At 41.0% G+C, this 10,654-nt stretch overlaps 1 protein-coding gene across 1 annotated transcript in view; it reads right to left on the bottom strand.

The window, feature by feature from the left end:
* The window catches only part of LOC308075683 (GDNF family receptor alpha-4-like), a gene marked incomplete at its 3' end in the record, with an annotated part of 99,612 nt that overhangs the window by 4,113 nt on the left and 84,845 nt on the right, over window positions 1-10,654 (bottom strand). Inside the window, exon 7 of the mRNA XM_080415631.1 lies at window positions 9,392-9,537. Within this exon, the coding sequence (XP_080271757.1) occupies window positions 9,392-9,537 (146 nt within the window). The remainder of the gene's footprint in view (window positions 1-9,391; window positions 9,538-10,654) is intronic.

The following is a 10,654-nucleotide window of genomic DNA, read 5'->3' as shown; positions in this document are numbered from 1 at the left end:
TCTCAGAGGCAAATATTGTACTTTTACTCCACTACAATTTTTTTTTAAACTTTAGTTACTAGTTACTTTGCAGATATGAATTATTATATTATAAAACATACATTAACCACTTTAGCCCTATTTTACACATAGGCTAATTGAAAATAGAGTTGTGAGCTTTAAGTACATGTTAACCCATTAAGACCTGAGGCGATTCTTTAAAAAAAACTGTTTTTTTTTTTAACAAAAAAAACAAATTCAATATTTTCAAAAATAGCAGATATAAAAGCTCATAGCGCGGCACGCCAAAGAAATCTAAAGTGACACAGATGCGTTCCAGGTCTGAAAGGGTTAATATAGCACCGAAGTCTGACCTAATTTACACATCCTAGGTTTGTCTACCTGGTTTGCGGTTTCCCCCCCCCCCCCATTCTGAATTCCCATAGACGTATTTAATATCGCGTCAAATAAGAACTGTGTTCCAAAAATAAACAAATGATCCCGGCGGTTTGACTCTTATGGATATGAAGCATCGACTGACGGTGAGAAAAACGCTAATGTTACTTCCGCCGAATTAGTAAAATTTTCGCCAGAAACAGACTGTATCAAATATAAGTGACTGACTATCATAAACGATACAGAACCTCCTCCCTGACAATATCGCCGAGACAGTTTGTTTATTTTTGGACCATAATTCTTATACGAGACGATTCTATTGTGACCCAATGTTAATTCTCCATAGAGAAATTACTTTACGAACCAGGGAATGAACGAGTGACGTCAGGACTTCTGTACTCTATACCAATACTTTTGTAGTTTTACTCAAGTAAATTTTGAATTCCAGGACTTTTACTTGTAACAGAGTACTTCTACACTGCAGTATTGATGCTTTTACAACACATTGCCTGCCAAGAACGCATATATGCGTTCTTTGCGTTCTTTAGAATCCATCACTTGCTTGCCAAGAACGCATATATGCGTTTTTTGAAAAAGAAAAAAAAAATACGTTTTTGTTTTTGTTTTTTTACCCAAAGACCAAGGAGATATGATTTTTCGAAGATTTAGACTCCCATCCACTTCCTTGTTAACTTCAAACTTAAAAATTCTGTATCTCGGCTCCTGAGTACTTTTTTTTTCTCAATGAAAAATCTATGGCATAAAACAGCTAAAAAAATCTGAAATAATTCTGGCAGTCAATGTGTTAAGTAAAACATTTGAGTACTTTTTCCACCACTGGTTAACTGCTATGTTGAGGTAAATATTCTACCAGGTGACCCAGAAAATGTGATCTGTTTTCCATGTCAGTTCAGCATGAAAGGTCTGCTCTGAAATGAGACATTTACCTTTATTTATTTATCTCCTCACAAAGTTACCCTGGGCACAAAAAAATAAAATTCACAATTGGCTGTAGAATGTAGTCGCAGTTATTATCCAGTTAATTGCATTTCTTTACAAGGCAGTATAACGTTGTAAAGGATTGTAGTCGTCCGGTGCTGTGGAAATTATTGAGTCGTGAATCTCAGGTGTGTGTGTGAGTCGCACACATACACACACGCGCGCGCACACACACGCGCACACACACACACACACACATACATGCATGATGCACACACACGCACACGCACACACATAGCCTTTTTCTAACGAAAAGCCCTTCAAACCAACTGGCGAAGTGGGGGAAAAAAAACACTTTTACAGCAACAACCAAAGCTTCTCGGAGGAGAGAGAGACGTGGAGATGAGTGAGGGAAGAGAGAGGGGGATGGGGAGGGGAGGGGAGCGGGGGTGAAGAGGAGAAGGAGGAGAGAAAGAGATTTGGAGGAGAGAGAGAGAGAGAGAGAAAGGAGGAGGCGGTGAGGCTCCAACGCAACTATGTGTATAGGCTGACACTCGGAAAAGAGGAGTGGAGAGGGAGAGTGAATGCAAGTGTGTACGTATGTGTGTACTTTATATTATGACTGTGTTTGTGAGGTGCCAAAATGTCCCCACAAGCACAATGTATTCGAATTTGAGAAATAACCCTTTAAGACCTGAGGCGATTCTTAAAAATGTTTTCTAAATCCTAACAGTTTTTTTAAAACGATTTTTCAAAAATAGCAGATCTACAAGCTCATAGCGCGGCACCGAGTGCCGCGCTATGAGCTTGTAGATCTGCTATTTTTGAATAGCCAAAGAAATCTAAGGTGACACAGATGCGTTCCAGGTCTTAATGGGTTAAGACAGGTGTGTGTGTGTGTGTGTGTGTGCGTGTGCGTGTGTGTGTGTGCGCGCGCTAGTCTTACAACCAGGAAAAGATTCATTTTGCGGTTGGGATTTGGATTAGGGATGTACAGTACAGTGTTGATTTCGTCGACTAAAACTATGACGAAAAATGTTCTGCGACTACCTTTTTTCCCTGACGAATACTAAATAAAAACTAAGCTACGATGACTAAAACTAAGACTAAATTATATTGACAATTTCGTCAACAAATAAAAACTAGACTAAAATGTTTTATGTTTGCTTGCGCTCAGGTGTTGTGCTCTGAAAATAGCAGATCTACAAGCTCACAACGCAACGTGCTGCGACGCGTTGTGAGCTTGTAGAACGGCTATTTTCAGTATGCAACCAAGTGTGAAATCAGCCATTAAGACACCATCAAGGCACCGCCAACATACATTTTAGTCGACTAAGGTTAGGTACACACTGTAAGACTGTTAAAGTGGTCGGGGAGTCATCTGATCGTTAAGCATTACACACTGCAGGAGTTTATTTCTTGAAATCGGCTGTCATATATCGTTGTGGTTTTCACACTATAGATAGATTGATCCCCGACCAGGGATTACACACTGTAGGATAGTTCACTAGGATGCTATCTCCAGAGTCAGACCCAATACATAGGCCTACATTTGTTTTGATTACAATTCATTTTAACAGACGTCTCCCGTGATACATGCGCATCTAGCTCTCTCTATCTATCCATCTCTCTCTCTCTCTCTCGTCAAGTGCACAGGAGCAGCGTTGCCATTATTATAAGCGACTTTGGGCTTGTTTTTTTCTGTAAAGTTGCTTGAACGTGTAGTACTAGTTGCTTATTTGGCCTTGTTTCCTAATGTTGTTTAAACCAGTGGTTTAAACAACACATGACACGTGTTTGTCCGCAGACAAACCCCATTCTGAAAATATGTTGTGCCATAGAGACCCCCCATACAAGATTTGTGTGGATTTGGAAAATATTCCACCATTTTCAAATGTTTTCAAGATTCTTCTATGAAAATCGCTGTGACGCGTCGTGAGCTTGTAGATCGCCTATTTTCAAATATCCAATGTATTTGTATATAGGCTAAAGTGCTCATGTGATGTGGCCTATAGTCGCTTTTGTTGGGCTTGGTTTCATAGAACTGGTTGCTTATTTCTCTCGCAAAATCTGGCAACTCTGTTTACGTGCTGCACTCAGCCACTCAAAGACACCGTGACACACAGAGCCCGCTCTCGTCTCACTCTCTCTCTCAGAGTCTCTCTCTCTCTCTTGCAATTCCTCTCAAATAACAGCCCCTACTCGAGCACGCTCGCTCACTCTCTCATTTTGTTTTATAATGTTTAACTTAATACAGGACCGGACGGTAATATTGCAGTAGGGACTGGTTGTTGTGGTCAGGTCCAGCGACCCTCCCCTAACCACGGTGGCTGCTGTAATGTGCTCTCATTGGCTGTAGCGTGGATCTCCTCGCGGACCCCGTTCATACCCTATGATACTGTTTGATGTCCAGTCGGCGACAGAACCAAATATCTAACCCGCTAGATATCTGAAACGGTCGGGAAGCCATCGCCGAGCGCTATGATCGCGGCCGGATCGTCTCGCAGAGCCTTTCACACACAGCGAGCATTATCTCGCCGATCAAAGGCCGATCTGCGCCAGATAGAGTGGTTTTGTCGGCGATCGCCGAAAAAGGTCCCCGACAGCCTGATCGGACCAAATATCGTATAGTGTGTACGTGCCCTTAATCAACTGTAGATTTTGACGACTATAATTTTATGATATTTAGTCGACTAAAACTAGACAAAAACTAAAAGATTTCAGATGACTAAAATGTGACTTTTATTTTTTTATTCAAAAGACTATGACTAAAACTAAATCAAAATGTACTGTAAAAATCTGCACTGGTACAGTAGAGGTTAGATGTAGGGGTTATAGGGTTAGAGTTATGCCTGGTTTATACTTTGTTGCATGCCAGTATCATGCACAGAAAATAGCTGATCTACAAGCTCCCAGAGCGCCGCAGCGTCACGCGTTTGGAGCGCGCGTGCGCTCGTGTGTGTGTGTGAGTGGTAGGGTACGTGGACTGAGAGTGGTAGAGAGAGTGGATGAAAGACAGACAGAGAGAGAGAGAGAGAGCGAGAGAGAGAGAGAACGGAGGTGGGGTGGAGAGCAAAGCCTTATTTATACTTGGTTGCATTCTAGTGTTGCATGCAGTAAATATAGCAGACATACAAGCTCACAACGCAAGGAAGGAAGGAGGGAAGGAGGGAAGGAGGGATTAAGGAGTGAGAGGGGAGAAAAGGGAGAGAGTGGCAAACGAGGGACAGATGGGCATGCATAAATTCATAGTAATGAAGCCTGACTGATGCACTGCCTCCAACAAACACCTCCTCTAATCCTCTCCCACTGAGAGAGACACACAGAGAGAGAGGTGTAGAGAGAGAGAGAGAGAGAGAGAGAGAGAGAGAGAGAGAGAGAGAGAGAGAGAGAGAGAGAGAGAGAGAGTTGGAATCCCCTCTTGTCTGGCAGCCCAGATTATCTCTGGCAGAGATGCATGCTGGGAGGCAGGGAGGTACACAGAGGTAGCCTGTGGCTGTGCCCGGGCAGAGCCTGGCACTGGCACTGGCCGCCCTGGCATTGGCACAGGCACAGCCTGGCCAGGGCTAGACGTTTGGACCACACTGAATGGTCAGTGTTGGACAAGGTCAGCCAGGAGATAGCAACGCTCACATCAGAGAAAAAAAAACAAAACACAACAACACGTGGTTCAAAGCCAAGGCATCTCTTCACCACATCCGCACGTCTGAGCGAACAACAGCGCGCACAGCTTTTTGCAAGCATTTGGCCAAAGTTATTAACCCTTTAAGACCGGGAAAGCATTTTCAGATTTCTTTGGTAATTCAAAAAATAGCAGATATACAAGTTCATAGCGCGGCACCGAGAGCTTGTAGATCTGCTATTTCTTTGAAAATTTGTCAAAATTTGTGGAAATCTTTTTTTTTTTTAAGCGAACATTTGTAAAATATGTTGTTCCAGGGACCCCCAGAAGCAAAGATTTGAGTTACAAATGTTCACTTTCAAAAAAAGATTTGCACACATTTTCACGATTTTTCGAAAAATTATTTTTGAATAGCCAAAGAAATCTTAAAATGTCACACAGATGCGTTCCCGGTCTTAATAGGTTAAAACGAGCCTTTTTTTTGGGTTGTTGGAGAAAATCCTATCAAAGGAAGTTTGTGAGCTAAATGCACACTGTAATTAGTTGGGAGTGACGCATTAATGTGATAGGGCCAATAACGTATGTATTTAGTGGCAACCTCACAACGCTTAAAGTGTGCATAGAGAATCCTTTCCCCCTTCCTTTTGAATTGATCTTAACCATTAAGACCTGAGGCTGATTCTACAAATGGCTTCTAAATCCTAACAGTTTTCTGAAAAATGTCAAGGACCCCCAAAATTATATGTATTTGGCCGCGGACGGACCCCCATCTCAAAATATTTTGTGCCAGGAACCCCCAGGAGCAAAGATTTGATGTTCGCTTTAAAAACATTTTTTCTGATTTTTTTTGAAAATGTGTGCAAATCTTTTAATATATTACATTCAAAGATGTGCACACATTTTCAAGATTTTTCAAAAATAGCAGAGCTACAAGCTCATAGCGCGTCACTTCGCGCTGCGCTATGATCTGACATTTTTTGGGTTAAAGTCTGACTCATACTTATAGCCGGAAAATATAGCCGATCTACAAGCTCACAATATGTTGTGGTGTGACGCGATGTGAACGTGTAGATCTCTATTTTCTTCAAACAGTGAGTGACTAACATACTGTATTTCCACGAGGATGCTTTTCACCAGATTGTTTGCTCACTTAAAGGACAACTTCGTTTTTTTACAACCAAGGTTTATGTTTTAGATTGTAATTAAAGTAAATAAAAGATGAGTGTTACAAATTTTAAATGCACTGCTTTCTATAGTTTTAGCAATTTTCGCGATCTTTTTTACAGTGGGCGGGGGCATTCTGTCCGGTGGCGAAATATGTCTTTTTTTACACAATAACCCGGCGTTTTCTTTATTATTATTTACAGTAGCTCTTCTAGCCCCCAATAACTCACATCTGGCCATCAAAGACCACAGGACCTTTTTTATTGTGTAAAAAAGGGCATATTTAGCCACCGGACAGAATGCCCCCACTGTAAAAAATATCACAAAAATTGCTAAAACTATAGAAAGCAATAAATGAATAAAAAATAACACTCATCTTTTATTTACTTTAATTACAAGCTAAAATATAAACCTTGGTTGTAAAAAAGTTGTCCTTTGTAGCTTTCCTCTTCTACCCCAGATTAGAATTTTTTCAAACTTTGTGTCAGATCCTGTGTCTAGGTGAGACATGACCAAATGACCTTTGACACGATCTAAAATGTCTCAATAGAAGAGCAGGGAGACACAATACAACCACCACAATTGTATGAGTTATATTTTGTTTACATTCTCTACCATACAGATTGAGCTGAATTGAAATGTATTCATTAAAACAACGTTACATAGTGCTGCTTTAACCAGGTGTACCTCGTCCTAGGGTGAACTCACTCCCACAACAACGTTCTTTTAATTAAGTCTTCGTCGGGACAAATTGTGAACGATTTAAGTCGTCAAACGAGGCATCATCTGAGGAAGCAGAAACAGGAGTGGGTACAAATGGAGTCTTTATGTGCCGCGGCGCGCTAACAACCGTTTCCCCCTTCATTTAGACCTCCCCTTCATGCTCACGGGGTGAGCCTCTTTTATTGAATCTGTTTCATTACGTCTTTACTAAATGTGCAGTGGTGGAAAGTAACTAAGTACATGTACTCAAGTACTGTACTTGAGTTCTACAATGTAGAACTGTACTACAATTTTGAGATATTTGTACTTTACTTGAGTATTTCCAATTTCCAATACTTTTACTTCTACTCCACTACATCTCAGAGGCAAATATTGTACTTTTACTCCACTACAATCATTTGAAAGCTTTAGTTACTAGTTACTTTGTAGATTATGATTATTATTACAAAACATACTGTATACACTTCAGCCCTATATATATTTCGGCCATTTGAAAATAGCCGATCTACAAGCTATTGTAGACTACAATGCGTCGCGATACGACGCATTGTGAGCTTGTAGATCTGCTATTTTCAAAAGATGTTTTTACATTTGAAAACTTGAAATGGGACATTCTGCATTCTGCATTACTTTTACTTTTGGTACTTTAAGTACATTTTGATGCCAATATTTTGTACTTTTACTCAAGTATATTTTGAATTCCAGACTTTTACTTTTACTGCAGTATTGATACTTTTACTTAAGTAAAACAATGTAGTACTTTTTCCACCACTGTAAATGTGTGAGAGATGCCTCTCTATCCGACACGGAGTGGCCGACCGCGGCTGTTTTTGTTTTTCCACACTTCTGCACACACACACACACACACACACACACACACACACACACACACACACACACACACACTATTAAATCTTTAGAAGCCTTGCCAAAAGTGCTCTGATAACCCAGTAAAACCGGGAAAGCATCTGTGTCGATTATTATATATATGTTTTAAATAGCAGATATACAAGCTTGCAGCGAGCTTGTATATCTGCTATTTTTAGTACTTTCTTTTTTTTCACACTTGAAAGTGTGAGAGCGAGTGGTGGAAAGTAACTAAGTACATTTACTCAAGTACTGTACTGTACAATTTAGAGGTATTTTTTTTACTTTACTGGTACTTTTCAATAATTTCACTTCTACTCCACTACATCTCAAAGGTAAATATTGTAACTTTAACTCCACTATAATTATTTGAAAACTTAAGTTACTAGTTACCTTGTAGATTTTGATTATTATTACAAAACCACTTCAGACCTATATATTTGGCAGTTTTAAAATAGCCGATCTACAAGCTCACAACGCGTCGCAAAGAAGTACTCAAAAATTTGAGTACTTCTTCCATCACTGGTGAGAACTACAGATTTAGAAAACATTTGTAGAAACGTCTCTCGGGTCTTATTGGGATAATTCCTGCCCACGGCCAGACGCTTTGATCTGAGAAGCAGAAGCAGCACACACACACACACACACACACACACACACACACACACACACACACACACACACACACACACACTGCTGAGCATTGTCTTAAACTAACAGTATTGAACAGAGTAAGCAATATTGTATTTCGGTCCAGCGAGTTGATTAAGACTTTGGAATTTGCTGTGTGCAAATTATGATTTGTGGATCCGCTCGCTATAAGTTAGTGTGGGATGAGGCCAAGTTTGTGTTGTTTATATAAGCCGTGGATGAAGGCTCTGTTCTAGCTGTCTCTTGACGGTCTCTGGTGGACTATATAACTGGGTGTTATCTTAGGACACTCGAGGGGTAAAAGTACCTGTCCTGTTTTTCTGTAAATATACTTTTACTGCTCCTAGAATTGATGATTTCTTGGGGCTTGGGGCTTTTCTCAGGGCTTGTTGTATTAGGTCCCCAGGTCTGGGCAAGACCTGGGATGTTGGTTGTCTAGGAAGTTGACAACCGGAAATGGTTGAATTTGGCGGAGGTACTGCCCAAGGAAATGACGTTAATGCATTACAAATCTGTTAACATTCTCCGTGAATGAAACGAGTGTTGTGATTGGTCAAAAAATATAATTTCTGGGGGAAACGGAAATCCTGTCCACTCAGGAGGACTTCCTAGACACTCGCTGCTTTAGGTCGTGACCAGGCTCTTCTCTTCGCAGATGAGTGAGGCTGGGACCGAGGCTACAGTAGGGTAGAAGATAGAATAGAATAGAATAGTCCCCACGCCTTGGGGTGTATTCTTTTGTAACTGTATACTTAAACACACAGTATGTGAAAATGTTTCCTCTGCACGTACCCATCCTATAACAACTAGGGGCTGTGAGCAGACACTGTGCGGTGCTCAGGGAGCAATCAGCCCGGCTTTGAATGCTATCAATGCATTGAATGGGACATTATCACGTTTTATCAGACAAAGTAGTGGGCAAAGTAGGCGACACGGACCCTTTGTTTGGTTCCGTTTGTACACTCTCAGAGTTACAGACCCGTGAAAGGGTCCAATCGGACCCCCTGCTGGGCCCCAAACCAGACGTTGAGAACCCGGTGCTGTACTTACGTTGTTGTTGCCGCCGTGGTCCGGCAGTTGGTTGTTGCCTGGCAGCAGCTCATCGCCCTGGACCAATGGGGAGGGCCGGGGGGGCGGAGGGGGCGTGTTCTCCGCAGCCTGAGGACCGGGGCTGCCCATGGAGCTGATCGAGTTGCCTGGGGGGGGGGGGGCGCACACACACACACACACACTTAATCTTTCAAGCGCAGTCCCAGAAGGCCAAGGAAGAACCTCTGCCCCAAATGGGCTTCATAGTCACGCTGTAACAGGCTGCTTCGCGTTTTAGCCTATAACTCTTGAACCGTAGGTCGTACAATCAAAATGTTTATTTATTTTTTGTTGCTTAGAACATGAGGCAACCCATAGGTCCTCCTGAAGCTCGGGGGCTACGGTATGATGCGGATAATGCTCTTACTTGACATTATGCAGAATGTTCCATTTCAAGTTTTCAAATGTATAAATATCTTTTGAAAATAGCAAGCTCACGATGCGACGCATTGTGAGCTTGTAGATCGGCTTGTGAATGGCAGAAATATATATAGGGCTGAAGTGGTTAATGTACGTTTTATAATAAAAATAAAAATCTTAACTAGTAACTAAAGTTTTCAAATAATTGTAGTGGAGTAAAAGTACAATATTTGCCTCTGAGATGTAGTGGAATAGAAGTAAAGGTATTGGAAATTGTAAATACTCAAGTAAAGTACAAATACCTAAAAAATTTACTTAAGTACAGTACTTAAATAAATGTACTTAGTTACTTTCCACCACTGTCTAAAACTCACACAAATTGGTACACAATCAAATCAGGAGCACACCTTTCTAGTAGAGTCATGTAGAGGTTTTTATTTAAATCAGTTCAGTGGTCTTGTGGTTAGAGTGCCCTCCCTGAGCCTGGGAGGTCTGAGTTCAATACCCAGCAGAATCATCCAGAGAGACTATTTAGTATGTTGTTGCTGTCGGTTAGAAACCTATTATCTCCATATTTTAACTTTTAGATCTTAGAACTTTTTGATCATACTACAGCATCATACAAAAGTATCAAAAGTAGCAGATCCACAAGCTTGAAAGAGAAAGATTGGACTATGTTGGGAATGAGATTAGTTTGCACTGTGATGATCTTGCAGTTCAGCCGATGGCGAAAGAAAAAGAAAAAGAAAAGAGTACTTTTATTTTGAACATGACACTTCCTGTTGAGGTCAGCTAAGTCCTGTGTGTAGAGAATGTGATTTCCACACATGAGAGGGTGCATCCACACATGTACGTCAAGTTGTC

The sequence above is a fragment of the Gymnoscopelus braueri genome (genome assembly GCF_963280865.1).
Source record: "Gymnoscopelus braueri genome assembly, chromosome: 20".
NCBI classification, from domain to species: domain Eukaryota; kingdom Metazoa; phylum Chordata; class Actinopteri; order Myctophiformes; family Myctophidae; genus Gymnoscopelus; species Gymnoscopelus braueri.
The sequence above is the reverse complement of the archived record's forward strand: the minus strand, read 5'-3'. Positions and strand labels throughout refer to the sequence as shown.